Source organism: Hippopotamus amphibius, chromosome 5 (genome assembly GCF_030028045.1).
Source record: "Hippopotamus amphibius kiboko isolate mHipAmp2 chromosome 5, mHipAmp2.hap2, whole genome shotgun sequence".
Classification (NCBI taxonomy): domain Eukaryota; kingdom Metazoa; phylum Chordata; class Mammalia; order Artiodactyla; family Hippopotamidae; genus Hippopotamus; species Hippopotamus amphibius.
Genome location: NC_080190.1, coordinates 26,186,374 through 26,214,050, shown reverse-complemented (window position 1 = coordinate 26,214,050; position 27,677 = coordinate 26,186,374). Strand labels below are relative to the sequence as shown.

The following is a 27,677-nucleotide window of genomic DNA, read 5'->3' as shown; positions in this document are numbered from 1 at the left end:
CTAAAGGGATGCATCTACACACGTGATACATATTGATACATACATAGAAAAATTTTGGAAGGATACACAACATACTTCCTATTGATGCTGTGGAATGGGCTAAGTCAGGAGTGGGAGCTTTTATTTGTTACTTAGTTTTTCTGTTAATGGCTGAATTGTTTTAATCATGACTGTATTGTTTTTGTTTAAAGAAAAAACAGAAGTTAGAAAAACAAGCGATCTTTGGATGGCAAGAAGAAACGTTAACTCTGAAAGATGTTCCTCCAGGGTAGTGGGAGGGGGCAAGGCAGGGGAGGGTGAAACAGGGGTGGGTGAGGTGAGCTGAAGGCCCACACTTCCGTCGCTGCGTGGGTCTTGGCTCTCTCTGCTTGTGGTCCGCTGGCCAAACCAAACAACCTTCCTGCTCTATCCCATGACGTGGAGACCAGATGGGGCATGAGAACGTTCTGAGTCACAGTCTGCAGAGTGACTTAAGTTAGAGCTTCCAGGATGTTTACTGACTGCTGCCACAGATGCCACCAACCCCACTCTGGAGGGGTGCTTGGCATGCAGTAGGTGCTACTTAAATGTTGCCTACGTCTATTGTGCTTTCCTGCCCTCACTCCATGGTTCTGGCTGAAATACTTTTCCTGATCAGTCCTGCCCATCTTTTAGAAACAGTATCTGGTGGCACCCTACTGTGAGGCCTTCCCTAATCTTCCAGTATCAGGGGTTCTTGGACTTCCAGCATCACCTGGGGAACTCGGCAGAAGGCAGAGTCCTGTGCCTGACTCCTGGAGATTCCACTGATGTCTGCAGTGCGGCCCAGAAACCTGCGCCCTGGTGATACCCATGCGTGACCTGCCAGAAGCGAGTGCTCACCAGCTTTGCCTCCTTCATCCTCTCTCTGCTTCTCACATCATTAGTGTGAGTGCGGGTGCAGTCATGGATGCCTGTGCTGTAGCAGATGCCACTTGGACCACAGATCCCAAGCAGGCGCATCGGCTTCTACCAGGCCTTTCTTCCAACAATTTTGTAGGGAAAGCAGTCCACTTGGATTTTCTTTCACTTTCCATTTGGAAAGGAAGTGAAAAGCCATCCTCAACTAGGGGTGTCATCAGTTACTTGAGGGCGCTTTAGAAATAGAGCCTAACCTGTTTGCCATGTAGGTTCAAGGTGGGGTCTGGGCAGTTGACCTAGCTCTCCATGTGATTCTGATGACACCCTTGATTACAAACCAGTATGGCTTGATTACCCACCAGGTTCTCAACTCAGGCGGTGCTTTCTTTTTTCTTATTTTTTTGGCCACACCACATGCCATGTGGGATCTTAGTTCCTGGACCAGGGATTGAAACTGTGCTCCCTGCAGTGGAAGTGCAGAGTCCTAACCACTGGACCACAAGGCAGAGGGGCTGGGGCTTTTGAGGAGGAGCGGCCCTCCTTCAGCCTAACCAACCTTGTGGCTTCAGGCCAGCTCTACTTATTGTACTTGTCAAGAAGCACAGCAGAATTCCGGGGGGCATTTGGCACAGCAAGTGAGCAGACGCTGGGTACAGTCTAGCATCCTTGGGAAGGAAAGAGATTTCTCGGAGAAAGTTGTCCTTGAAGGCCTAAGTGCGCTAAAGGACTAGAACTCTTCTGTTTAAAAAACAGTCTCTTCCCTTCAAGCCCAAAGCTTCATGCTACTCCCAGGCCTCACATTCTTTGCACACATCAGCTCTGTGAAATAAGGTTTTGTGTTGGAATCCGCCCTATAGCCAGCTTTCAAAGTCCCTTTCTGGAACTCTGCAGGCTGCCTCTAAGATGCGCCAGAAATATTCTATTTTGCTATTTTTTAAAGTTTCCTGAACGCATAAGAATAAAAAGGGAGTGAAAGCTTCCGCTTGTCCATAGGAAATCCATCCCCTCCCCAGCTCTGCCCTGGGAAGCTCACAGATGTCCTGAAGTTAAAAACACACACTGAATAGTTTCTACTCCTTGCAAGAATTTAATTCTTCCTTTAATATAAATAAGGCAGCACAAAACATCAAGAGTCCCGCTGTTTTCTGCTTCAGAAGCATCTTTGGTGCATAAAAGATCCCCATTTCCCCACGGAGTTGCTGTCTCTGCATACACAAGAGGCCAGCAGGTAATTTTTCAGTGAATCTTCTCCTGGAAGCAAAGGGGAAACCGAGGGAGATTCAGGCTTGGTCTTGGCTTCTGGAGGCTGGTTCTTGGTTGCTGGGGTCTCTTCAAAGCACATCAGATGAGGATGAAGATGGAAAAGGAAAGGCATGGGTGACAATAAATAAGGAAATTCACCCCAACTCTGGAAATGAATCCCCACAGAAGTGGGGGGCTTGGGGTTTACTGCTGGAGACCACGTGGGCCTTGGGAGGGGCAGACCCAGGCGCGGCTCAGTCTCCCCCCAGCTCACATGGAAGGAAGCTTCCTCTTGCTTCCTGTGGGCTTCGATGCCCTATCACAGCCAAACCTCCCACTGTGAATTAACCCTGTCAGGCAAACGGTCCATCTTCTAGAACACTTGGAGGTTAGGTGAGAGCACTCCTGGGGTAGAGACAGGATCCTTTCTTCAGTTCACGGCAAGCCCGACACTCCCAGGGAATCAGGTAAGCTGTCTGGGAGGCACGGCCAGCTTCAACCCTGGAGGGAGGGGGCTGGGGAAGGAGCACGCGTTCTTGCATCCTCCTTGGCCCTCTGCAAGGTTTACTGAGGCAATGCAGAGAGGCGCTCCCACAGGGCCAGTGAAGCCACAAGTGAAGGAGGGTGTGGCTCCCCGCCGCCCCGAACCAGGCCTGGAGATGGAGGCCAGCTCTGACCGCAGGCTCTGGGGCCTGCCCAGGAACCGCAGCCCAGCAGTGCCAAGGAGGCCTCTCTCAGGCCTGAGGGCTGTGCCTGTAGTCTGTCCTTACGTGTCCCAGTCAGCCAAGCCTCTGTCAGGCTCTTAGGGTGCTGGTCATCTGGGTGGCCAGCAAGGCCCATATGGAACGGGGTGGCAGTGGAGGGGGTTCTGTGCAGTGAGGGAGCCCCACTGGAATGAAAAGCCACGGGGCTTTGGGGGCCTGCACGTGGAGCTGGGTTTCCACAGCAGTCCTGTTTCCCGGCACGCCCTGCTCAAGGATCGGAACCTTGAGGAAAACCCAGGGCTCAGCATCCCTCACCTCTCAGCTCTACGACGTTCTCTGAACAGGGCATCAGGGGCCAGACTGCAAACCAGACCCCAGCACCCCACGTACCAGGCTCTGTCCTTTGCCCCAGTCACCCTGTGTCCCTCTTTCTCTCTCATCTTCCACCTTCAGTGCCCCAACCTCCCAACACACTGGTGGCCAGAGAGACCAGCTGCGGAGAGAATAACGAGGGTGAGGGGCCACTGAGCTTGTACCCAGCATGGTACGTGGCACCCACAGGGTTCAGAACATAGAATCCTGGGGGACGGGGCAGGTAGAAGGGGGTGCACCCTGAGTGAGACATGTAGCTGAAACAGCGGCCAACGTAAACTTCTCTCTGCCACCAAGTACCCACTTCTGTGTAACAGAGATATTAGCCACCTGGGGCCTTGAATCTCTCTACGTCTTTTCTCCAAATCGTATAAAAATGGCAACCACAATGGGGACCCCTATTGTGCAGCTGTGGACGGAACATTGCAAACTCCTACACAGGTGCCCACTGCCTGGCTGCAGATGCCTGGGGCCAAGGATTACTGGAAATCAGGGTGCAGGGTCTTAACACAGGTCCCTGTTAGCATTCCTGTAGATCTTTTGTTGATATTCAAGTAAAGACTGGACCTGGGATGGAAAAAAGAATCACACCCAAATCGATGTCTGCATTGTCTGTAACTCAGCATCCACACAGTTCTGTTATCACCTTGGCCATCGGTGGTGATCTAAAAGGAAGCTGCAAAGGATGAGTCCCCAAACCCAGACAATAGCTTCACCAGCAAGCCCCAGTGGCATGAAAGCAAACCAGCTTCAGCTTGGAATTCTGTTTCTTCTGTGCTACAAGGTCTGGCTCCCCTGGCAGGCTGAGCTACGGCGCCCTACAAAGCCTGCCATTTCCCCAGGACAGGGCCTGCAGATGCCCCCAGGGATGTGGACAGGTAGGATGCCCTGTGTCCTGGCCCTCTGGGTCGTGGATGCTCTACAAGATGAGGGCTTTTGGTGGCAGGCTGCCATGGTCTGAGGGAATATGGAGGGAGTACTCGCTAATGAGCGCCGGGGCATTCTTGAGCATCTCATAGAAGGAGTCCACTGTCTTCCGGTAGAGACTTCGATGCAGGACGAAGGGCCGGAAGAGGTTGAGAGGCTCCGCCCTGCGTATGGCCTCAGGGAGCCCCATGGCCTCCGGCGCCTTGCGGTTGCCGATGAAAAAGTGATGGAGCTTCTTCTCCAGCAGGCTCTTCTCCAGGAAGCAGAGCAGCTCGTGTAGACGAACGTCGAGCTGCTCAGCCTTCCAGTCGGCTGGCCGCCGGGCAAGCAGGAGGTGCAGCAGGGCAGTCTTCAGGTGGTAGTTGCTGAGCCCGCTGGGGCCGGTCAGGCGGCTCTGCTTGGAGAGCAGGAAGGAGGCGATCTGCAAGCAGCTGAGGTGGCAGGCGCCCTCGGGCAGTGCCTTTGAGGTCACCCTGAGGAAGTGGCGCTCATAGACAGCGAAGGACAGGAGCCAATCAGTGCTGGACGGCGGGGTCCCCTCACAGGGCTCCCTGGTAAGGTGGGAGACCAAATACAGGTTGGAGTCATCATACTGGATCACAGGAATCAGGTTCAAGGGCATGAACTTTCCTGAGCGGAACCTGATCTTGAGGGACCCTGGGGTGTCCAGCTGGCCAAAGGCCAGGTCGAACTCGTACTTGCGGGCGATGCGGTGCCAGGCTCTGGTGAGTGCCGTCTGGAACCACTTCATGACGCGCATCGTGTCCAGGTATGGGGAGTCTGGGGCGCACAGCGGGTCTCCCGCCTCACTGCCCGGCCGTACCACGTTGTTCTTGCCGTGAAGGAGACACAGCATGTCTTCCCCGAGTTTGGTCTTGCCGCAGACACAGCCCAGCGTGTCCTCGTCGGCCCGGACCACCTTGATCTGGCCGTAGCCTTGGCGATCCAAGGGCACCGAGCGGCCGGAGCACCAGAGCTCTGGGTGGAAGTGGTAGGGCTCGGGGGGCATGAAGGGCACAAAGAGGTGGCACAGCAGCGGCTTGTTCACCTGCCAGTTCTCGTACATACTGTCCACGCCGATGAAGTCCTCCACCTCCATGTCCGTGTCCCGGCTGCACAGGCTCCTCAGGGCTTCCAGCAAGTCGTCCACGAAGCCTTCCACGAACTCCCGGGTACGGGCTGCGTCGGCCGTGGCCCCCCGGATGCAGCGTTCGTAGAAGTGGTCGAGCGTGGCCCTGTTGGGCAGGGTGAGGCCCCGGAGCGGGGCGCCCTCCAGGCCGGGCAGCTCGTCCTCGTCGGCGCCCAGGCACTCGGGCGAGGGCGCGTCCTGGTGGTCCTGCCGCCACACCTCGATCACCAGGAAGAGGATCATACAGAGCGTGCTCCACAGGTCCCAGGCGGCGCGGCTCTCATGCTGCTGCCGGCCCTCCTCCGCCGCCCGCTCCAGCGCCGCCGCCTCCGCCTCCTTCTCGGCCGCCAGCCGCGCCACCTCCTCCTCCAGGCGCAGCCGCTCCAGCCGCAGCTTCTCCTGGTGCGCCTGCATCTGGCGGATGATCTCCTCCTCGTTCTCGGGGACCGTGGCGTTCTCTCGCGGGAACAGCAGCGGGTGGTTGACGATGGCCGTCACCACCACCAGGCACACCCGGAAGAGCCCCAGCGCCATGGCGCCGGCGTTCCTGCGCACGGGGAGAGAGAGGCCCACGGTCACACCGAGCTTCCCTCCGCGCAGCTTCTCCCCTCGTGGCTCCCTCCCACGGAGCTCTGCCCCACCCAGCTGGTGAAGCTCTGCCCCAGCCAACCCACAGCCTAGCCTTGGGAAGAAGAACCCCGAAGTCCCACACCAGCTCTCCTGGCTCAGCAACCACAGTGGGGGACCTGTTTCTGTCTGCCCAGACTGTCCGCTTCCTGGTGGCAGCACCCCACCTGCCCTGGGAACCAAACCTTTTCTACTCCCCGTCCTTATGGTTTGGGTGGGGATGAGCCCACCCCCAGCTCTAGGGATGGGCACATAATCCAGGCCCAAGACTATTTCCTGCTCCTCTTCACCGGCCACTGTGATTGTTTCAGGAGGAGCTTACGACCCTATTCTGGCCAGTGGGAGGCAGAGGTAGGATTTGTTGGGACCGATGGGGAGAAAGACTCCCCCTGTTGCTAAGGGAACAGGAGTCCACCTCCTGGTGGCTCTCTGGCTGCCTCGAAGCAGGGATGGGAAAGATGCCAACATGTAGGAAAGCAGATGCCCTGGACCCAGCTGTGCTTGAAGCCACTACCTCTGGACTTTGTAGTCATATAAAGCAGTGCATTCTTTTTTTTTTTTGGCTGCACCACACGGCTTGTGGGGTCTCATTTCCCCAACCAGGGATTGAACCCAGGCCATGGCAGTGAAAGCCTGCAATCCTAACCACTAGGCCACCAGGGAACTCTGGACACATTCCCTTTTTATTTAAGTCAGTTTGAGTCGTTTCGCAACACTTGAAACCAAAATAGACCTGTATAAGACATGCCCTCCTCCTCCCAGTGAATGCCTCCTAGTCAATGATTGTTTCCTCAGTACAGTATGCCTAGTGGTTAAGAACAGGAAAGTTGGGTTCCAAAGCCAGCTGTGTCATTCACTGATTAGCTGTGCGACCTTGGGCATGTTAACTCACCTCTCTGAGCCCCAGTTGCCTTACTGTACAGAAGGAAAATCAGAGTAACCGGAGGGTCACCGTATTGATGGATGCATTGATCCGTGCAGACCGCCTACACAGCACGTGAATGGTGCACAGCATGTGTTCACTGAACAGTAACTGAAGCAGTCTTGAGCCTTTATCTTCCCTCACTGTAAACCTCTCCTTCCGATCTGGAAGACCTCACCCCAAATTCAGACACTGATCTCCTGGCTACTCCCAGGTCCTTCCCCAGGACAATCTAGGAGACAACCAGAGTGACTGAGTCATTGGCTTTCCTCTCACAAGTCTTAACTTTAAACCTGACTTCTTAATTGTGAAAAGAGACACACCTTTCCTCCAGGATAAATGGATTTTTAGGTCTCAAGTGACTTTTGGGGAAGGACTTACCTCTTACAGTACAGTACTTGCTATTTAGACTGTGCAGCTGCAGCATCTCCTGGGAGTTTATTAGAAATGCAAAATCTTGGCCCCACCCCAGACCTATTGAACCAGAATCTGCATTTTAATACCTTCCACTTTAAAGTTTGAGAAGCAGACTCACATAGTAAGTCTTATATTATACCCTCTTCTCCCTGGCTGGAATCTGGGGAAGTAACAATTGGCTTTTTCCACATTTGCCCCGCTTCGTGCTGGGGACCTCCGCTAGGAGAGCAAATGGCTAAAGGAGGTCACTGTTGGAGAACCAAGAGCCCCCACCTGCTCTTCCGCTCTTCCACCCGCTATTCCGGAACAACCTGAACGAACTTTCTGGCCAACCCAATAGACGGCCTGAGTTACCACACCTGGGCAAAGCCTCCTGCTCAGATGTGACTCCCCACTGTCAGCAGGAACCAGAAAAGGTTGGCAGGGAGGAAGGAGGTCCAGCAGCAGCAGAATCCAGTGTGCAGACACATTCAGGGCTCAGAGGTGAACTCTGAAACACTTACATGTTTCCACTTGAGAAGGAAATGGAGGAAGGGAGAAAGTGGAGGAAGTCTCAGGCTGGAAGGGAGGTGGGGTGAGGGAAAAGAACAGGGGGCAGCCAGCCCACTTCTCTTCCCCAACACAAGGAGCAGCTTGCTGGATAATTGAAGAAACAGGTCAGCCCTGGTTTCTACATTAGAGAAACATCAGTGGAAAGTTTGGCCAGGATGGTCCAAGATAAAACTGTAAGGCTGACTGATAAACCCAGATCAGAGTGTTAGGATAAAGGCATGTAGTACCAATAGTAGAATACTAGGTAGCAGCCAGTTAGGAGATAATTTGGGGGTTTTGAGGCCCTAGGCAGCCACATTCGGGCACAGCAGGCCCTGACAAGTCACAGCAAAAGTCTTTGGCAACACCTGATTCCAGAGGTCAGTTTCCATGCCAACTCAGGATGCTACCAGCTGGGGGTGGGGGGGGGTGCCATCACCAAGTCCTGTGACTGGGAAGTCCTCCTCCTCCCTATCCAACAGCTTCACAGAGCTACCTGTGTATGTCCTCATGCCTGCTGGAAGACGATGGGCTGCACCAGGGCAGGCAAGTTTCAAAACTCCAAACCAGCTGGAGCAATCGACACAGTGATAAGGGGTTAAGAGGATGGACTCTGGAGGAGACAGACCGGGTTAGCACCCAGCAAGTGCACCTAATAGATATGCGACCCTGGACAAATCATTCAACTTTTCAGAACCTCAGTCTCTTCATCTGTAAAATGGGAATAATAATACCTGCTGTTGTAAAGGAGATAATGTATAGAAAGCACTCAGCAAAATGCTTGCCCTGAGCAAGTTTTCTCATAAAAGGGTAGCTGTGATGGGATGGGAATAGCAGATGAACCTGCCTGCAGGGGTTTGCGAGGCAGTGGGCCACACAGATGCACCTACAAGCAACTCGGGCAGGAAGCAGGTAGCCACAGGAGCACTGGCAATAGCAGGGTTATATACAAGACTCAGCAGGAGCAGGAGGGAACAGGAAGGAGCCTGGGCTGTAGAAGCAGCAGGCCCACGTCTGAACCTTGACTCTGCCCCTTGCTGAGGGTCTTGGGTGAGTCACGTGGCTTCTTTGGGGCTCCACTGCTGTACCTGTGAGATGGAGTTAACAGCAGGCCCTGCTTCACAGGAAGGGGAGGTTAAGCAAGACCATCCATCATAGGTGCTGAGCACAGTGCCCGGCATAGAGGAGGCACCTTACGACACCAGCTCCTTCCCCCTCAGCCTCCCTAGGCCTGTTTTCTCACCTCTCAAACACACCAGCCCTGCCCCAGTCCCAGGGGTGTGGAGGAACACATGCTCAAAAGTGCTCTGAAAGCACAATATGCTCCCCTAGGACTGTGTTCCTTGGCACACCACTCCATCCACCCTGCCCCCAAGGCAAAGGGGGAGAAGGCTTTGCAGCCTTGGATCCTCCCAGAGGTGGAGTTCCCTCTGACTCACTCCCAGTTTAAACCACCTCTGCCCTCCCAAGAATGGGATGGGATGGGATCCCAGCTGTCATTTTGCTCCTGATACCCTCTGTGCAGGCTGGCTCTGCCTGTGGCACCTGAGTGATGGGGAACAGGGCGGTGGCTGCTCTGTGCCCACTAGGTGGGGCTGGGTTACCTGCTTCCCCTCCCCAGACCAAGCCACAAGAACACTGCCCCAGGGGCCGCGGGGTTCAGAAGCATGAGGGGAGAGAATCCGGATGTCTGGACTTTTGGAGACCACAGGGACAGGACAGCAGCTGGGGGCCTCTAACAAGCCACTGGACACGAGCACGCGTGTGGGCATGCCTGTACACACACACCCTCCTCGCCAAAGGCCCCCTTCCCCCAGTTTCAAGGATGTCCACCTCTGCCTTGGCCCAAAGCTCTCGCCTCTACAAGGCTGCCCCGTACATGTAGTCTGAGACATCCAGCAGTTGGGTTCGGCTTTGAAAATAAACCGGATCACTTGGAGGGCTTTTGTTGGTCGGCTTGCCAGGAAGCAGACAGGAAACCTGCCGAGTTCCTCTCCACCCCCGCCCCTGCCCACAGAGCATGGCGGCCCCTGTAGGTCACGGCTAAACTTAGCTTGGCAAAGGGCTAGGGTCATGGGGGCAGCAGGGGCTGCGGCAGAGGGCTGGGGCAGGTGGTTGGGCTGGGGCAGGTGGTTGGCCCGGACCAATGGTTTACTGAGACCCTTACTCTGAGCCTGGCCGGAAGCCCCAGACCCTGGGGGAGAAATCCAAGACGGCCCCCCACTCCCGTGGGTCCCTCACTCCCACGTCCCCCAGGCCCTCGCAGCACCCCCACCACAGCTTCATCCAGTAAATGCCACTAAGAGTTGGCTAATAGTGATACACTTTCATCTGTCAAGCCCTCACTGGAAGTGCACACGGCGGCCCCTGTAACCCTCTTGGCGGTGGGTGTGAGCTCTGTTTCACAGATGGGCTCACCAAAGCCCAAAAGAAGAAGTGATTCATAACTAGAAAAGGCACAGCTGGGCGGAGGAAACCTGTCTGTTTGCCTCCACCAAAGCCTACGTTCTTTCCACTGTACTGTTTACAGAGTACCTACAGTGTGCTAGGAACATGCTGGGTGCTACAGGGCCCACAAGATGAGGGTAGCCTGATCCTCAGTAGGGAAAACACTACCGTCCATGCGGGAGGCAGACGGCCACTAGGTACCCTCATAGGACAGATTGGGCAACAGGCTACAACACCGCAGAGGGAGAGAGTTTCATTGCTGTTCTTTGAGGGGCCCCTCCTTGTCTGTAGGCCTTCCCTGTACCCATCTGCTTGGCTCCACATCCACCACGCCCCTGCCTTCCAGACAGAATTCCTACAACAAACAGAGAACTGTGGGAGCCTGTGTCCAGCCCCACAACGCATTCATCAACACCCCTCTGCCCTGTCACCCACCCGCCCCCACCCAGGGCTGGCTAACTGTGGCCTCAGCAGCAGGGGTGCCTTTCTCAGCAGCCCATTATCTCCCCTCTGGGACAGTGGTTCTCCAAATGTGGTCACGGCTCAGCATCACCAATAGCACCTGGGGACTTGTTAGACAAGCACATTTTCAGGTGCAATCCCAGACCTGCTGATAAGAAAGTCCAGGGGTGGGGCGAGCACCTCCAGGTGGTTCTAATGCCCACTGGAGTCTGAGAACCACCCTTTCCCAAGCCAGGCAGGCCTCCAGGGAGGAGGAGGGTGGGGCTCCACAGTGTCACTGTAGCTCAGCTCCTGGATCTTGCCAAGGGTTTGCCGCACACCCAGCCTCTCAGCTGCAATTAGCGCTGCGAGTTACCAAAGCAAAAGTAGCTCAGGCCCTGGCATCATCTTCAGAGCTGAAAGGAGAGCTGATGTGTCCTTACGAAATGGAATAAGGAGGTGGGCTGATGGCGGGGTGGGGCACTGGTAGCCCAGGTCCCTTGGGGTGACTTGAGTCCCTTTCCCGTTGCTTAGGTTCTAGGCTTCCGGAGAAAGAAGAGGCTAAGGGAGACCCAAACTGTTGATAAGTTTGGACCGAACCCCTCCTGTGTGCCTGGCCTTGTGCTGGAGTTTCACAGTCCTGGCTAATGAGATACACGTTGTTTTGGGGAAATAAATCCACAAGTTTAAGAAAGTCAGAATTTAGAGTGGTACTAATCTAAGCCTCACTTTACACGTGAGGAAACTGAGACATAATGAAGAGACACACTTGACTGGGGGAGTGGGTGAAGGTGGAAGTGGTCCAGGCAGGCTGGACATCACCCTGTGGACCTTCACAGACAGGAGGGGATTAGTGAAAGGTGATGATGTTTTCATCAACAGCTGATAGGAAGCTAATTACACTGCGTGTGTTTCGTCGTTCAATTTTCAGGACACCAGTTAGGTAGTTGAAACATCCCTACCTTGTGAAGAGACTGATGGTTAGGGAGGTTCACTGGGTGGCCTCTAAGATTCCCTGGACTGCAGTATGTGATGGAGTTTTGCTCCCCTCCTTCTGTTCCCCCTCCATCCCTCGGGGGCTGATGGGAAACTGAAAGAGCCCTGCCACCTCCCTGGCATCACTACCAGTGGTGACCACCAAAATCATCAGGTTGACTGTCCCCCAAGTTTCCCAGGTCTTAGAGAAATAGGATTGTAAGAAAAGAGAGGTTGGATGCAGAGCACAAGTTTGACTCTGAGTCTTGGTTTGGAGTTTGGGCCCCAGAAGCAGTCTGTCTGAGCCCTGGTGAGGCGCTCCTCCTGTGGTCCAGCCTCTCACCCCCAGTTCCACGCTTCTCTCTGGCAGAGCCCATGCTGCATGCTGGAGCCTGACCAGCTTTCCCGCTGTTCAATAACACCCACTGCCCAGAGGCCCTCCTCCAGGGAGCCTGCCCTTCTCCAAACCCCTGCAGGTCAGGCCACCTTCCTACTCTTTACTGTGTCCGTTTACGCATCAGTCCCTGCCTTCCTACCTGCAGCGCCAGCAAGGGCCCCCACCCCCGCCTCCTCCGGGCACCTGCAGGCGCCCAACGTGTCAGGGGGAGTTGGCTTATCACATGCTTGGGAGGAGACGGCCGGCTGTGCGACTGATGGTCTCCACACTCTCCTTCCTCGTCACCTAACCCAGGGCCAGGAGACAGACTCAGCACAGACGGTTCCATAAGGGCAGCTCTGCAGCCATGGGTTGCCACCCTTCCAGGACAGGGCTCCCCTGCTGGAGAGGAGGAAGGCCCAGCAGGGGCCAGGCCAGGGAGCACCACCAGGGCATCTCAGGCTGGGGTCTCTCTGCACCTGCACCCCACACAGGGATGGGGGAGGGGACTGGGGAGAGGGCTTGTTGAGCAGCACTGGGCAGGGGGAGCTGGGTGCTGGCAGGCCTCAGGCGTGGGCAGAGAGGGAGGAGCAGGCAGAGACAGGAAGTGAGGAAAGAGGAAGGAAGAGGACCAACAAAAATTGAGAAAGCGGGTAGCAAGGGTACGGTTCTCGGCCTCCAGGGCCTCCTCTTCTCAGGGTCTTTGCAGCAGCCCCCTCCCCATCACCTTCCACCCCTCCCATTGGGCAGGACCACCATCTTGGTCTCCAGCCTGTCTCACCTTCCTGGGACCTGCCACCCTCATGGCCACTGGGCTCCTCCCCTGACCTCCTCTTGTCTTCCTGGGGGCGGGAGTGGCAGTGGGGGATGTGCCTGGAGTGGGGTGGGGGTGGGGAGGGGGCACTTCCCTACCGTAGGTGAGCTCGGCTGCAGGTGCTGGAGAAGCAGGCCACATGGGCTTTGTCTAGAGGGATCACCGTATTGCACGTTCTAGGCACCCAAAATGCCACGATCTTTTTTGTTTCCCTCAAGAGAAGCCAGAAATCTGGATTTTATCAAAATCCCAATTTTACAGTGTTATCTACTGTTTCAAAAAATCTTTAAAATCCACACGAGCCAAATAAAATATGCCAATGGGCCACCCGGAGTCTGTGGCCCCCTCACACGTGGCCTCTCCCTGCCCACTGCCCCTCACTCCCCACCAAGCATTCAAGGCTGCCCGGGACTCTCCTCACTCCTCCTCCTCATACCACCACCTGCTAGCACCTCTGTATCCAGGACTCCTCAAAATACCTCCTTGGCTCAACTTTTCACCCGGAGTCCAGTGCTGACTCTATTCTAGTGTCTCCCAGTCGGCCCTGGCAGCCACCCGCAGAATAGTCCTGATCGGCCTATGCCAGGGGCTTACACGTGCCTCCCCAAGGCCTCCCCAGGGACTAGAAGGAAAGAGAGAGACCATGTGGCCTGATGGGTGTGCACTAAGCAGCACTTAGATTACAGACCACGGTCTGTGGTCCCCAGGATTGAGAGCTGGACCCCCCCCACCCGTCCCTAACCTGGGGAAACCCCAGGGGTCAAGACTGGGCCCTGGTGGGGGGGTGGGAGCAGGGCAGAATGAGGGAGACGGCAGAGAGGAGAGACCCCGCCCCCATGCCCAAGGGAGGTGGGCCTACTGATGGGCCCATGGGAAACTGTACACTGCTAGGGGAACAGCCTTTCCACTGACATGAGCTCTGCTGTCGCCACACTGGCCAGACTCACAGAGGATGCCCGGTCACAGCCGCCAAAGCAAGAAGTTTCCTCAAGGTCCACTCTCGGAAGAGGGAAGGGTTTCCAAAAAGTCACCAGGATGCCAACCCCACCCTCCGGACTGAGGTCAAGCAGCCGGCCAGCCCAGGTGCAGGAAGGACAGTGGCCTGGACTCTGCCGACGCAGTTGGGAGAGCCCACATCCTTCCTGTTCCTGCTCCCCCATCACAGCCCATGCATGTCCTTTGGGGGGCAAAGGGTGGAGAAGGCAGGGAAGACATCAATCTCCCAGGAAGGACAGGGCGTCCTTCCATCCAACCATGCTGCCTGACTTCCCCACAGCAGAGGCCCTGACTCACAGGGCGTCATGGAAAATGACAGCATCTTGGGACAGAGAAACAGACAGACTGAGGTCTGGGGTCTCAGAGGCTAAGGGATGACAAGGAGGCCTGTGAGTACAGAGATAAGGAGGGGCTCTCCTGGCAGCCCTGAGTCGGGGCCCACACCTCCTCCGTCTCTCATCCATACTCCCCAGGACTCCTTGAATCCAACAGTCACTGCAGCGGGTCGAATGGCAGCCCTCAAAAGACAAGTCCATGTGCTAATACCCCGACCCCGTGAATGGGACTTTATTTGGAAGAAGGATCTTTACAGATGTAATTAAATTAAGGACCTTAAGACAGTTCTGGATTACCCTAAATCCAACGACAAGTGTCCTTGTAAAGAGACAGAAAAGGAGAAAACAGACAGAGGAGAAGGTGATGGAAGACAGAGGCAGAGGTTGGAGTGATGCTCCACAGCCCAGGAAGGTCTGGAGCCACAGAAGGGAGGCAAGAGGGGATTCTTCCTTAGAGCATTCGGAGGGAGCGTGGTCCTTCGAGTACCTTGATTTCAGACTTTTGGCCTCCAGAGCTATGAGACAGTAGGTTCCTGTTGTTTTAAGCCACCACATTTGTGGTCTTCAGTTACAGCAGCCCTTAGGAGGCCAATGCAGTCTTAAAAGCACAGGGCACCCACTCCCCACCTCCCAGCTCGGCCCCTGACGTTCCCATCTCTGCTGGGTGCCTCCAGCCTCACTAGCCGCCACAGCCCCCCCTGCGCACCAAAGCCTGGGGAGTCCACACCAGTGAGGCTTTCCCTCCTGGCTAGGCGTGGTCCTCTGGAATCAGCTCCTCTGAGCTCTCCCTAATTCCCAGCCACCGCAGGTAGCCCTGGCCCTGGAGGTCTCTCTGCCCCACTTCAGCGAGTTCCTGTGTCCATGAGACACAGGTCTGAACTTTAGTTCAGTCTGACGTTCAGGGCCTGGTCTCAACCAGTCTCACGGGACCCCCAGGTCCCTTCCCTTCTGCCAGGGCCACTTCAGATTATCTACTGTCCTCTGAACACCTCCTAGACTTACTTCCCCACCATTCCCTGCAATGTCCACGCCTAACCCTACCCAACGGTCCTCACAGCCAGCCCATTTCAGAAACTGCTTCCAAGATTCTTCCAGATCCCCCTCCCCCAAGTCCTGAGACAAATCCTTCTTTCTTGAAGGGGATAGAAGAACAAAGGGAGGGAGGTGGCCTATTGATTAAGCCCCTCCGAGTGCAGGCAGGCACCTGGTGCCTTGTGAAGATGGTGCCTCCATAGATGCACCCCTAGCAGGGACCCAACAGAGACTTGCTCCTCAAGCCTTTATTCTGAGCCCATCTCACCTGTGCAGCAGCCCCATTTCCTAGGCAGGAGCCCAAGGTGGTGAGAGGTTGAGCAACTGCTCAAGGTCACACAAGTAGAAAGACAGCAGAGGAGCCAGACACCACACCAGGCCTGTGGCTCCACACCCTGCTGTCTCCCCCGTGGACCCCAGGCTGCTCTTTCATCACAGCGAGCTGCCTGCCTGAGATGTGGTCTCATCCTACTGCCTTCCTTGGTTGGGCTCCTCTCGGGTCAATGTGGGCCTGTTTGCCTTGACTTTCTGCAGAGCGCCTGGCAGAGACCAAATGCAGGGCTGCCTGCTCACTGTGCTAAGGACACGGGCGACCTTGGGGACCCAGCGGCTCACACACTGCACAGGGGAGACCTCTGCTTTCTGAAGAAGGCCTCTAGAAACACCCGCCATTCTTAGCAAGGATGCATTTCCTATAGCAAGTGTGCACCCAAAGGCCTCCCTTGATCCCCAATTCCCTTGTCAGATTTCTAGACCTGAAATCACAGGATGCATTTTAACAATAGAAGCACAGCGCTAACCATTTCCCGCAGCGAAACAGCCCTCATGACTGTCAGATGTGGGCTGGGCTTGGACTAGTGTTTCTCGGAAGCGCCCCTCTGCCCGTGGACCCCACCTCACTCACAAGAGCGACTGCCCAGAGGGAACACGAACACCCACCCCAGGGCAGCCAGGCCAGGGCTCCCCAAACGTGTCCGCTGTCTCTCCCTTCACCTGTTTTCTACACCCCAGGCCTCCAAACACAGCCACAAATGCTCAGGACACACCCCGCTTTTCCCACGGGGCAGGGAGGGCAGGGGGCGGCAGGGGGCGTGGGAAGCGGGCTCCAGACGACGGCAAACACACGGGCTCAGGGGAGGGCACCTGAGCGGGTGGAGCAGGAGGCAGAGAGGAGACACGAAGGACAGCAAAGGGAGGAGGAGGCCCTCCCGCTCAGAGCTGAGCTGGGGACGGTGGGGTTGAACAGGCTGTCAGTGCGCAGCAGCCCCTTCCCTGTGAGCCCTGCGTGGGAATAAAGAGACCCCAGCTCCGAAAGACACCCTGGCCTCTCCAGGGCGGGGGATGGGCCCCAGGGGCTTATTCTGTGGCCACAGAACAGCCAGCTCCCCTACTGCGGCCCTCCCCACCCCACGGCCTCCTCCTCCTGTTACTCATGCTCTGGCTTAGAGGGATGCTGACCCACACAGGGTGAAATCCCAGGCTGTGTTCTCTCCCTGGTCCGCTGAGGCCTGGGTGTCCCTGACACAATGCCTGGGCCCCAGCTGGGCTGGGAGAGGGGGAGAGAGGTGGGGAGGAAGGGAAGTGCTCTGGGCACACACACCACACTCTCACACTCACACACAGCGTCACGCTCTGTGACTGCAGAGATCGAAAGACCCGTTTCATCTTAATAAAGGGGAACAGCAACAGACACAAAGGCAAGAGGGAGGCCAACCCAGCTGTAAAAAACTTCAGAGCTTGCGGTCGGCCTCTTGGCTGTGCTCTCTGCTGCAGGGGCCTGGGCTGAAAACAGTCTGCCTGTCCTCCCTCACCAGGGCCGCTGCGGTCAGAGCAAACCAGTTCTCCTCCTCCAGGGGAAGCTGGGGGCCTAAGCTGTAAGGCCAGGAACGGTTAGAAAAATGACCCCCAGAATCATCTATGAACACAGAGTCATCCTCCTGGTGAATTACACAAAACAACAACCTACAACCACATGGTTTTCCAGCCACAGGGATGGAGTGATGACGAGGTTGTGAGGATGCCCACGCTTGGTCCTGGCTTCTGCTGGAGGACCTACTGGGGCACCTACTATGCGCATGGCACATAGTAGGTGTCCTGAACCAACACACAGGTCAGGCTGGGGCAGGGTGCAAGCAGCCACTGATACTGCCAAGTTCACCTGGACATGTTGTACTCCCACCCCAAGGCCGCCCAGAAAGAAAGAGCCCAAAGCTCTTCAGCTCAGCAGAGCTTAACACTGTAGAGGCTTAGTAGCAAAGGGGCGAAACTCTGGAATCAGGGGCCAGGGTGTGAATCCTGGCTCTCCCACTTGCTGTGATAGGAGCACCTACTTCATGGCATGGCAGTCACATGGTCATGCTCTGTAAAGGGCACTGTTATTGGCACTGGTATTGGTGACGAGGCCAGGTCTCCATTTTGATTTGTTAAATCCTGCTGGGTGCATCTTAGGGACTCCTCTGGGCAGAGAGGATGGCCTCTATCCCTGCAGCAACTCCAGAAGCCAGGGGACGGGGCAAAGTTGCCTCCTCTACCTCCCTGTTTTCTTATAAAGGCCCCAGAGGCTGCCACAGAGGGAAAACAGGAAGCTCAGCACCTGGGAAGTTCACAGCTCCCTCCCGCCCATCTGGCAGCAACCCTGAAAGCCCCTCTACTGCTTCTGAGCATCTAGAAGGAGAAACCAGTGTTGGTCTGTGAGTGCCTGGCACTAAAGGTGCAGGCATTCCCTGGATGCTTGCTGAATGAATGAATGAATGAATGAATGAAATCAGGACTGGGAAAAGAACCGCACTGCCTTTACTCCCAGGAGCAGGAATTTGAGATGGGAGTGGAGTAGGGCATCCTGGATGAAGTAACTGCTGTTTTCTTCCTGGGAGGCATGTCGGATAAGCAAAGCAAAGCACTAACAGTGGTAAGCGACTCGGGAAATGTGAGCAAAACCCCTTCCAGACACACCCCTGGAGACAGACCACAGCCACTTTAGCTCTGGACAGCCTTCAGCTAACTGCAGGCTAACTCACCACCAATGCTGACCACGATAAGGACCCAGGAATGAACTCTGACACAAGTTTTCTGACCCTGCCTCTCCCCTTGACATCCACCTCCTCGCTTGAGAGCCTAATAGAAATGGAAGATAAGTGGAGGATGACAGGGTTTGATGCAAATCAGGTAAGAGGAGAAGCAGAGGAGCAACCCTTGGTGGGGTGATGAACTCCCCCTTTCTGCAGAATACCAAACAAGCCACATGGCCCTGACACCCAGGGGTGGGTTTAGTAAACAGCAACTACATGTATTGAGATTTAAGCATCGTGCAAAATGCTTTACATTGCTATATCATCCTCACAATAAACCTCTAAAGGAGGCATTATCCTCCTAAGGAAACTGGGGCACAGAGAGGGGCGGCCCCCTATTCAACATCACACAGCTGGGATTCGAACCCTGGACTGTCCAACTTTCAAGCCTCCAATCTTCCTGTGATACTGTGCTGCTCAGTGACCTGGTACCTGTGAAAAATTAGTCATGCACCTGTAGGCTCTCCTTCCCTGCACTGTTTAGGGAAAAGCAGGTGACACTTTAGGTGAAATCTGGGCATGAAGCAGGGAGTCAGACTTAATGAACCTATGCTGCTCCTTTCACCCAGAGATTCTAAGCGTGTGACCTGGGACATTGGAGATGGCCTTTCAGCCCGAAGGATGGGGAAGCCTCCCCTGCAGTGGATTAGGAAAAGGGAGTGAGGTCTCTTCTGCCCCTGGGTGAGGCATCGGGAGGAAGAGGCTTGGAGGCATGGGGGCATCCCCGGGCAGCACACAGGGGTGGGGCCCAGGCATCCCCGCTCTCTTCCCCTCCAGTCCAGGCATGCCTGCCTCCTCAGCCACTCTGAAACAAAGTCTCAGCAAACAAAGGAGCTTTTCATGAACTCCAGGCGGGTCCCCTGACTGCTACCAAGAAGGCTATTGAAACAGGCTCCCAGGAGAACCGTTTGTTATGAGCACGTGGTTTTGTACCAACAAGCAGGGCCAACATGATGACAACGCCCTCCCTTTGGTTTGATGCAGGTTGGTAGGAGACTCTCCTGCATCCAGGGAAATAACCTGGAGGGAGAAAGTCCCGGAGAGTTTCAAAGTGGAGCCACTCCTCCTGGGCTGCAGGGAGAGTCCCACTGTGTTATTCACCTGGAAGTGAGTCAGTTAAACATTGTGGGCTTTGAATTTTTTTTCCTTGGAACTTCCATCAGAGGATCTCAAAGTGCTCTGAATATTATTGTCCGCATTAAACAGGCAGGGAAACTGAGCCCTGTCTGTCAATATCACAGAGCAGAAGGGAGACTGGGGTTGGTGGTCTGCCTGTTGTCTTCTCGCCTTTGACACTCAGACTTTGTGGGATTCTGTCTTTAGGCAGAATGCCGTGAACATGGCTGTCCTCTCTAACACTATGCACCAAATCTCTGGTACATCTCAAATAGCCTCAAATTCCTGCACAAACTGCTGGGGAGGAAGGGATTCCACAGGTCTCATTTAGCCCACCTAGAATTCCACGGGGAATGCCAGAGCTGGGTGAGAGGTGAACTCTGAGACCTTGTTTCTGTTTCTAACTGGTACCTACTCCTGGGACAGTGGATTCCAGACATTCCTCCCCTGTGTGCATTTGATCTCAAAGCTCTGTGAGGCCACAGATGCCCCAGCACGATGCCTGGCACGTTGCAGGTGCACAGTAAGTACATACTCGCTCCGTTAATGAATGAAGGTTCTCTCCTAAGTCAGCGCCCACAGGAAGGACGTGGGCAGCCTTGTTTCTCACTTTCCTTTGGCAGGGGGTGGGGGGAATGGTGAAGAAGGGAAAGCCACTTTTCTGATCTCCCCATCACTGCTCTGGCCTGCTCTTGCCCTATCCCCTTCACAGATTGATTCAGGCTGTAGAAGGGAGACCCAGAGCCATGGAAGCCACCAGAAGCCCCTTAGGAGCCATGCTTTTTGCTCGGAGTTGCAGTTCAGAGAACTAAACAAGACAACATGCTGACAGCTTTGCTCTGTTCCCTCGGGGCAAATCCAAGGCCCAAAGACCTCCCACCAACTGGCTCGCAGCCCAGACCTGTGACCTGCAGCCGGGCCCTCTTCCCCGACACACCCTCTGAGAAACACACCTGTGGATGTAACGCTTTCCACGCTCCTTCCCTTCAATGCCTGTCTTACAGTTGGGTGGTTCTTGTTCCTCCCAGTCTGACTTAAAGTGGAGGTGTTGCCTTGGGCAACAGTGATGTCACCTGTGAGGTGCTTCCATTCTGCTGATGTCATGGGGAGGGCCATGTGGATGAAGGGGGATGCTCGTTCTACAGGAAAATGTCACAGGTCTCAACCTGCTCAGGAGGATCCTATACATCTCTTGGACACAACCAAATGATTCTCGTCCTGTCCCAGAAAACCTTCTCACCCTTCTCTCCCTTCTGGGTACCTGTTTAGGCCATGCCTCAAATCTGACTTTCCCTCTCCAAGTGTCTGTCGAAAGGTCGAGACGGGCAGCTTTATCCTCAGCTCTGAATGAACCCCACGCAAGAGCACCAATGATCTGCTTCTCACCATCTGGGATAACCTGGGTCCCTGCCGCCTTGCCCTTTGCCCAGACCTCAGAGGAGGGAGCAGTGGCACTAATGCGGAAGCAAGGGTCCCAATCTGGCAGGGAATATAGATCCTCCATTGACCTCTACTGTCTTTAAGAGCTCATACTAGCCAGATACTGGTCTGCACCAGGCACTGTGCTCAGTGCTTCATAAGCAGGCCTTATGAGGTTATCCGCATTTTACCGATGACAGAGCTGAGGCTCGGAATAGTCAACGCACTTGCCCAACTACTGAGAACGCCCAACTCCTGAGCGGTGGAGCCAGGACTGAACCCAAGCCCGCCCTGCTCCAAACCCATGTGAGTCATACCTCCTTGGCTCTGGGGCACCTGGAGGCTGTGGCTTTCTAAAGATGAGCCATGAGAGGGCCTGGACAGAGACCAGGGAGAGCCCTTTAAATCCAAAGAGGCAAAAAAAAAATCCAAAGAGGCCAGCTGGGCAGGCCAGGTGGCTAAGGCAGCCAAAGCAAGCACTTAGGACTGCTCCCCTCATGCTCACGCAGGGGCTGCAGTAAGTGGCCAGTCCTGGCCTTTCCACTTACTTGAGCATCCGTGTTGACTAGGGACCATGTTTCTTTGCTCTATGCTTGACTTCTTGTTGACCCATCCAGGCCACCTGATCACCCCCTTGACTGGCATATAGCATTTACCCCTGTGCCTGGACCTACAACCCTGAAATTTTATAGTAGTTATTTAACTTATGCAAATGCAACTCAATGTAGCTGGGAGCTAATGCTTAGAAAGCACTAAATGAAATAAGTAAATAAAATAAAAACTGCTAAATTATGAAAGAGGATAGGGGAAAATCCTACCAGTAAACACTGCCCTTAAGGGACTGGCCAAGGAGATGCACATAGCATACAGGAGTGCTGGTCTACCTGGCAGGTATCTCTCCACTGGTGAGGGGGCCACAGAAGTGAATGGAGACCACGGTATTGGACCATCACTCTCCCCATCCTCTCCTTCCCCTGATCTGAATCCAGCTTTGCCAAGCACAAGCTGCCTTCTGATCTTTGGTTTCCCATGTGGCTGCCAGAAGCAGGTATCATTCAGGCTGCTCGATGGTCACAAAGTCTCCTTACAAATTAAAAACTAGCAATTTTATTAGTACACCCACTTCAGGAGCTCTCTCAAGATGACTCAGTAGCCCAAGTCCAAACTGTTCTGAAAATCATGGAGATAGGGTTTCTGAGTGGGCACAGCTAAGATCCAGATTCTGGGACAGGTGACATGATGCAGCTAAACACCACCCTTCTGGGAAATTGGCTAGGTACCAGCTGACCCTTTCCAGGAGACACATGACTTTCCCATTAGCTGAGAAGCCTATTTTGTTTAAAATATTGTCTATAGACAGTACGTAGTAAAATGTGCTGTTCCAGCTAATTAAGTGCTGAAATGTATAGTGTGAAAAATAAATGACCATATACATAGAACTGAAATGGAGTTTTGGAAAGGCTTCCTGGATGAGCTTGGGAAGGCTGTTTGCAGGTGAAGAGCACTGGACAGGGATGGGGGCTGTGGGGCTTGGAAGGGTCAGGACAGCGTGTTCAGATACTTCTTCCATCGTCCACTCCTGCAGGCATTCTCTGCCTAGGTCAGGGGCCCTGCATGGCCCTTTCCTTGGCACCACACCCAGGCAGCACTTACTCATCACCCTCATGCCAGGCCCGAAACTCGATCTGCGACCTCACACTGCCTAGTGATGAAGAAGGAAAACCATCTGGGCCAGGCCTCCCCATCAGCCCCCCAGGCCAGGCTTGCCTATTTTGTTCCTTTCTTTCAGTGGCCAGGTGAGTTTTCCATCTGTCTGAACTCAGAGCGGTTATTACTTCTTTTGACAAAGAAAGAAAAGAGCAACCGCTCTTCTTTCTCACGAGGGCCCCCAACCAAACTAGCTTTTGAAGCTTAACCTGCTTCTTGCTCTGTGATTGCTCAGCAACTGGGGCTCAGTTTCCAGGCTTCTGAATACTTGACTTCTCTGTGCCTTAGTTTCCTTGACTATAGAATGGGGATACCAATACCTATGTCACTGTGCTACTGAGAAGATTAAATGAGTTCATACAGGCAAAGTGGTTTTGGGGGGAAAAAAACCTGGCAAATGTTAAGCCCTCGTTAATTGTTGGTTATCAGGGCTGCTCTGTAGGGTTGTATGGGTGATATAGTGCTCAAGAACACCTGGCTGCAGGGTGGGGAGGATGAATCCAGTTCACACGCCGCTCGCTCAGCTATATGCCTTGGCTCTGTCCACCCAGATGAGGCCCCTTTTTCTAAATGGCACCAGGGTGCCATCCTCTTGCCAAGAGGAGGCACCTTATTCTAATTCATGCAAAGGGTGGAACAGGCTAGCAGCAGCCTTGGAGGGTAGGATCATCAGCTGTCAGCACTCTCATGGCTATGTACCCCTCCCCAGCAAGATGAGATTAGTCCCAGCCACAAGTAAGTTCCTGCTCCTCAGCAGCCCAGAACACCTGGAGCACTTGCCCCTCCCTTAGGACATTCATGGAGTAAAGCCTTCCCCAGGACCCCCCTATTTAGGGGACACTGCGCCCCACACATGGAGCAGCAAAGTTCTGGATTCTGTAGGGACCGTCTCCTTCGTTAACTGTTGATAGTCACCTGTCTGCTGACCAGTAATGGCAGCATGCTACCTACTGAGGAGCTCTAGTTGTTGGCAAGTTCCTCCTTACTTCTGAATAAGTGAGATCTGTCTCCTGTTTCTCCCACCCAGTGAGTCTCTGAGGCCAGACAGAGCAAGTCTCCTCCTTTCTCGAGTGACAATGTTGGAGATTCCGGAAGGCCAGAGCCATGTCTCCCGAGGCTTCTCATCCCTGGGGGAAATATTACCAGTTCATTCCCTTCTCCCTCACAAGAAGCACTTTCCAGACCCTCCATAGCATTCCATCCTCTCCCCTGCGGACAAGTGAGAACAGGGCTATGCACCCCAGCCCCCCCAGCCAGCGGTGCACCCCCCTCCCTCAGACAGAATCCCCCATCTCCTTTCTCTTTATTGACCCCAGGAGGTCCGAGAAGGAAAAAATACAAAACCAGGTTCCTCCCAGATGCTACCTTCTCAGGTTGGCAATTTTGCCAAAAGACTCTACCAGAAGTTTCTCCCCTTTCTTACCCTCAGATAAAAAGTTCACCCACACACCCTTGTCTTTGTTTCCCTCATGGGCACTGCAGGAGCTGGGATGCATTTTTGGTAAGGTGACAACTTCTGGGCTGATGGCATGAGGTTAAAAGTTCAGATCCTCGCCCCCCAAAAGCTGGAACTTGAAACTGCTGCATCTTCGAAAATTACGGAGCTAGAGGATGGCACTTAAACAAAAGCCTTTCCATTGGAGAGCAGTCTAGCCACTTTCTGGTAACCCGCAAGTGGAAAATGTGAAGGCAGGATGCCTGGAGCGGCAGCAGCACACAGGGAATTAGCAAACAATGAAGCCACTTAGGCACGTAGACTGGAAGGTGGACTCCAAAGCATAGCTTATTATGTTATTAATAAGAGGTGAATGGCAGCAATTCTACCTGTCTACGGGGACATTTTCAAGGATGACTTGGATCTGTGACTGCACCCAGCACAGATCTGCTTTACCTGGCAGCCTCTCCGAAGTAGAACTGCTTTGCAAAAGGGAAGGGCCCTTGGTCAAATCCAAAAGAGGAACAACAAAAGCATAGGACTCTGAAACTGATTTAGAAAGGATAGGGTCCAGCATCTGTCAGCACCTGGTAGTCTTCTAGTTTGGCGGGGGCGGGCAGGGGAGGGGTGGTTCTCACTCCAGTCAGAGAAGCAAAAGGCAAACTGTGGTCCCTGAGTGGTTCAGTAAAATATTTTCCCTTTTGGGAGGCAGCATTTTTGTTTTTAAAGAGAAGGAGGATTCTGGATGGGAAGCCCAGCCCCGGGGCGTCTGAGTCTCTCCACCAGGCAGCCAGGAAGTTGGAAACTCTGGGAAGGGGTCCGGGATGCTCTTAGAGGTCAGGTGGCAGACTAGCTGCAGTCCCGAGAGAAAATTCTGCACGGAGTGGGGTTTCCTCCACTAATACCCCCGGAAAGAGGAAGCGGCGGGGCTTCATCCAGCCTCAGCAACCTCAGTGCTTCACTACGTTAACCCAAGGAAGAAACAGGCTTCACACCTACTCCCTCCTTCCAGGAGGTGAAGGAAGGAGGAAAGGGAGCTGGCTGAGCAGCAGGGCGCCTCGACCACTCTCTCAGTTCTAGCGCTCCGCTCACGCGGTGGAAACGGATCTCCTTCGGGGCGGTAGAAACAACAGCGTGGTCCGGCTTCCGGCACCGCGGCTTGCTGAGCGGGGAGGAGGAGCTGCTCGCGGCCCGGGAGAGGTCGGAGTGGACCGGCTGGGACGCAGGACCCCGTGCGGCGCGAGGAGGCAGAGGACAGGCCCCACCCCCCGCCCTTGCCCGGGCGCCGTAACTGGGTCCCCCAAGTCAGCCCCAACCTAGGGGGCCGAGCGGAGCGCGCCCCCCCCCCCCCATCCAATCCGCCTCCGTCTCCGGCGCAGCTCCTCCCGGTCCCTCTTCTTCCTTCCAGTACACGAGATGCTCGTGGAGCACGCAGAGCCTCGCGGCCGCGGGCCCCGTACTTACGTTCAGCTTTGGTCCCCGCTCCCCAGCGCGGGAGGGGCCGCGCGAGCCCCGGGTGCACTCGCGGGTCCGGGGGGCTCTGAATCCTCTATCTGGCGGCGGCGGCGGCGGAGTGTCCCGCCCGGCAATTAGAGGGACGGGGCGGGCGGCGATACCCCGGCCGGCTCCCGCCTTCTGGCCCCCATCAGCGGGGCTCTACAGGGCTTCAGAGTTACTCATTTCCTGGATGTCAAAGAAACTTTTCCTCCTTATAAGAACAAAACACCCGCCTCTACTCCCCTCCGCGGAGGCGCCTTAAGGTGGACCATGAGGGTTAGGGAGGGGCTAGACTCAGGGTCTGCCGCGGGGGTCTGCCCATCGACCACCCCCAGAAACTCCAGAGGGGACGGCAGAACTGGAGGGTGATCGGGAGAGACGGGGGGATCTGGCTACTGGAGTAAACTGGGGCGAATGGACGGGGAGTCCGGGGAGGACGCCCTTAAAAATCGGTCTGGGCCGGCGGAAAGCAAGGGGTTAAGTCCCTGCACGCCTACAGAGCGCTTTCCGCGGCGCGTTTTACAAGCGGTGGAATTCCAGGGGCCACCTTTTTGTCCTCTGGAGGGAAATATAAGTCGAGACACAGCGCCGGCCCTTTTCTTTTATGCCGCTTGCGTGGATCAAAATAACTCACCAAATTCTGTGATAAATGAATGCATCGTTGCATTTTCCCGAGTAACCAGGCACAAAGGAGAATTATGATTAAATGCTTTTCTCTGTAGAGGGCGCTTTAATGTCCAAAGCCTGTTTACAGTTGGGATGTTAGACCCCTGTTTTCGACAGGAGGAACTGAGGCTGGGAGGGACAGCAGCACCCTGGTCATACTTGATGGGTTATGAAATTCATAACCTATTTTTTTCTCTTGTGACCTGCCCAAATTACACAGCCAGTAGAAGTGGCTGGGAAGGGCTTGAATAAATCCTTCCTAAGTGGCTTTGCGGGAATCAGGCTCCATTGAGGGCACGTTGGGGGAAATTATGAGAACACACTGTCCGAATGATTATCACCATTGCCCCTGCTGTTTGGCTTTAGATCACCATCTTCCTCTCCTGGGCAAGCCAGCCAAATAACTTTAACAGTCGCCTGGAAGACATTAGGCTGAGTCTGAAAGATAAACAGGCAATGAGAACAAGTTCTAAAAATAGACCCCCTGGCCCTTGGCCCAGGTTACTCTTGTTTTCAAGCTTCTGCTGCTGCTCACAGCTCTTTCCTTACATCAGGGACAGTTATGGCAGAGTTTGGGGGCCTGTTGGGGAGGGGCGGGGATGGGGTGATCTGAGGAAACATTCTTGAAAGGGTGGTGTACATCCAAAAGTTCTGCCAGTTGGAGAGGTGGGGTATTCACCCCCCACCCCAAAGCAGGTGGGGGCGATTCCTGGGAGGTGGGGCCCTGGACTGAGCACCACTACCCTGCCTTGGGATCCCTGGGGTGAGAAGTCAGGCTTATGCACTGTGGAATGCTAAGGTTAGTGCTTGAATGCCCTCTGGGATTGTCCTCCTGTGTGCAAAGTTTTTGCAGCATTTTCTAACTGGCCGTGTATATGTACTTATACGAGCCACATCTATTACATTTGTTTTTCTTTCAAACCGGGTGATTTCATTCGCTGTGACCTCATGGTCACCTTCAGCTCCACTCTGTTCTTAGCATAACGTCCACTGTCCTAACCAGGCACATCGGCCATTCATGAACTGGCCTCTGCTTATCTCACCAAACACATATCTCATCCCATTTTCCACACCAAACTTCTTGCAGTTCTTGGAACTTGTGCTTCTCAGAATGTGATATGAGGTTTGTTTCCCCACCTTGGATGTTCATATGGGCACTATCTTCTGCTGGCAACCCTCACTCAACCTCTTCCTCCAACCTGTCACCCCCGATGTATCACACTTTGTTTTTGCCTGGCTAATTGTGTGCTCAGCCATAAGGTCCCAGAATAGGTGATTTCTCTTCTAGGAAGTCTTCCTTGAACCCCCACACCTGGGTTAGGAACCCCCCCCCAAATGTAGTTTCCATGGCACTTTGTGCTTATTCTAGAAAGGTTTTTTAAAAGACAAGAAGTAAAAAGATTCAACTTCTGGTAACATGAGGGGCCAAGAATTCAGGGAACCTCTGCTGAACACAGAAATGCTGAAAAAAAATCAACAGCTGAAGAAAAGAAAGGGGGATCTCTAGGTGTGAGATGGGAAGAAGGGACTCAAAGGCAAATAGTTGTATTTGACATGAATATAAGCACAAATAGCTCAGGACTGGGGCTGGCGCCCACTCAA

General features: G+C 54.5%; 1 protein-coding gene across 3 annotated transcripts; it reads right to left on the bottom strand.

The window, feature by feature from the left end:
- Positions 1–1,956: 1,956 nt before the first annotated feature.
- Positions 1,957–26,155, bottom strand: ITPRIP (inositol 1,4,5-trisphosphate receptor interacting protein). Of its 3 annotated transcripts, none has more exons than XM_057734846.1 (2): positions 26,044–26,155; positions 1,957–5,800 (listed from the first exon to the last, which is right to left on the bottom strand). In XM_057734846.1, exon 2 carries the CDS (start codon positions 5,785–5,787, stop codon positions 4,117–4,119), a length of 1,671 nt encoding a protein of 556 aa, XP_057590829.1. In that variant the 5' UTR covers positions 5,788–5,800; positions 26,044–26,155; the 3' UTR covers positions 1,957–4,116. The 3 variants fall into 3 exon arrangements, with proteins under 3 accessions (XP_057590829.1, XP_057590827.1, XP_057590828.1); XM_057734844.1 differs by lacking the exon at positions 26,044–26,155 and adding an exon at positions 25,377–25,964; XM_057734845.1 differs by lacking the exon at positions 26,044–26,155 and adding an exon at positions 6,773–16,183.
- Positions 26,156–27,677: the final 1,522 nt, after the last annotated feature.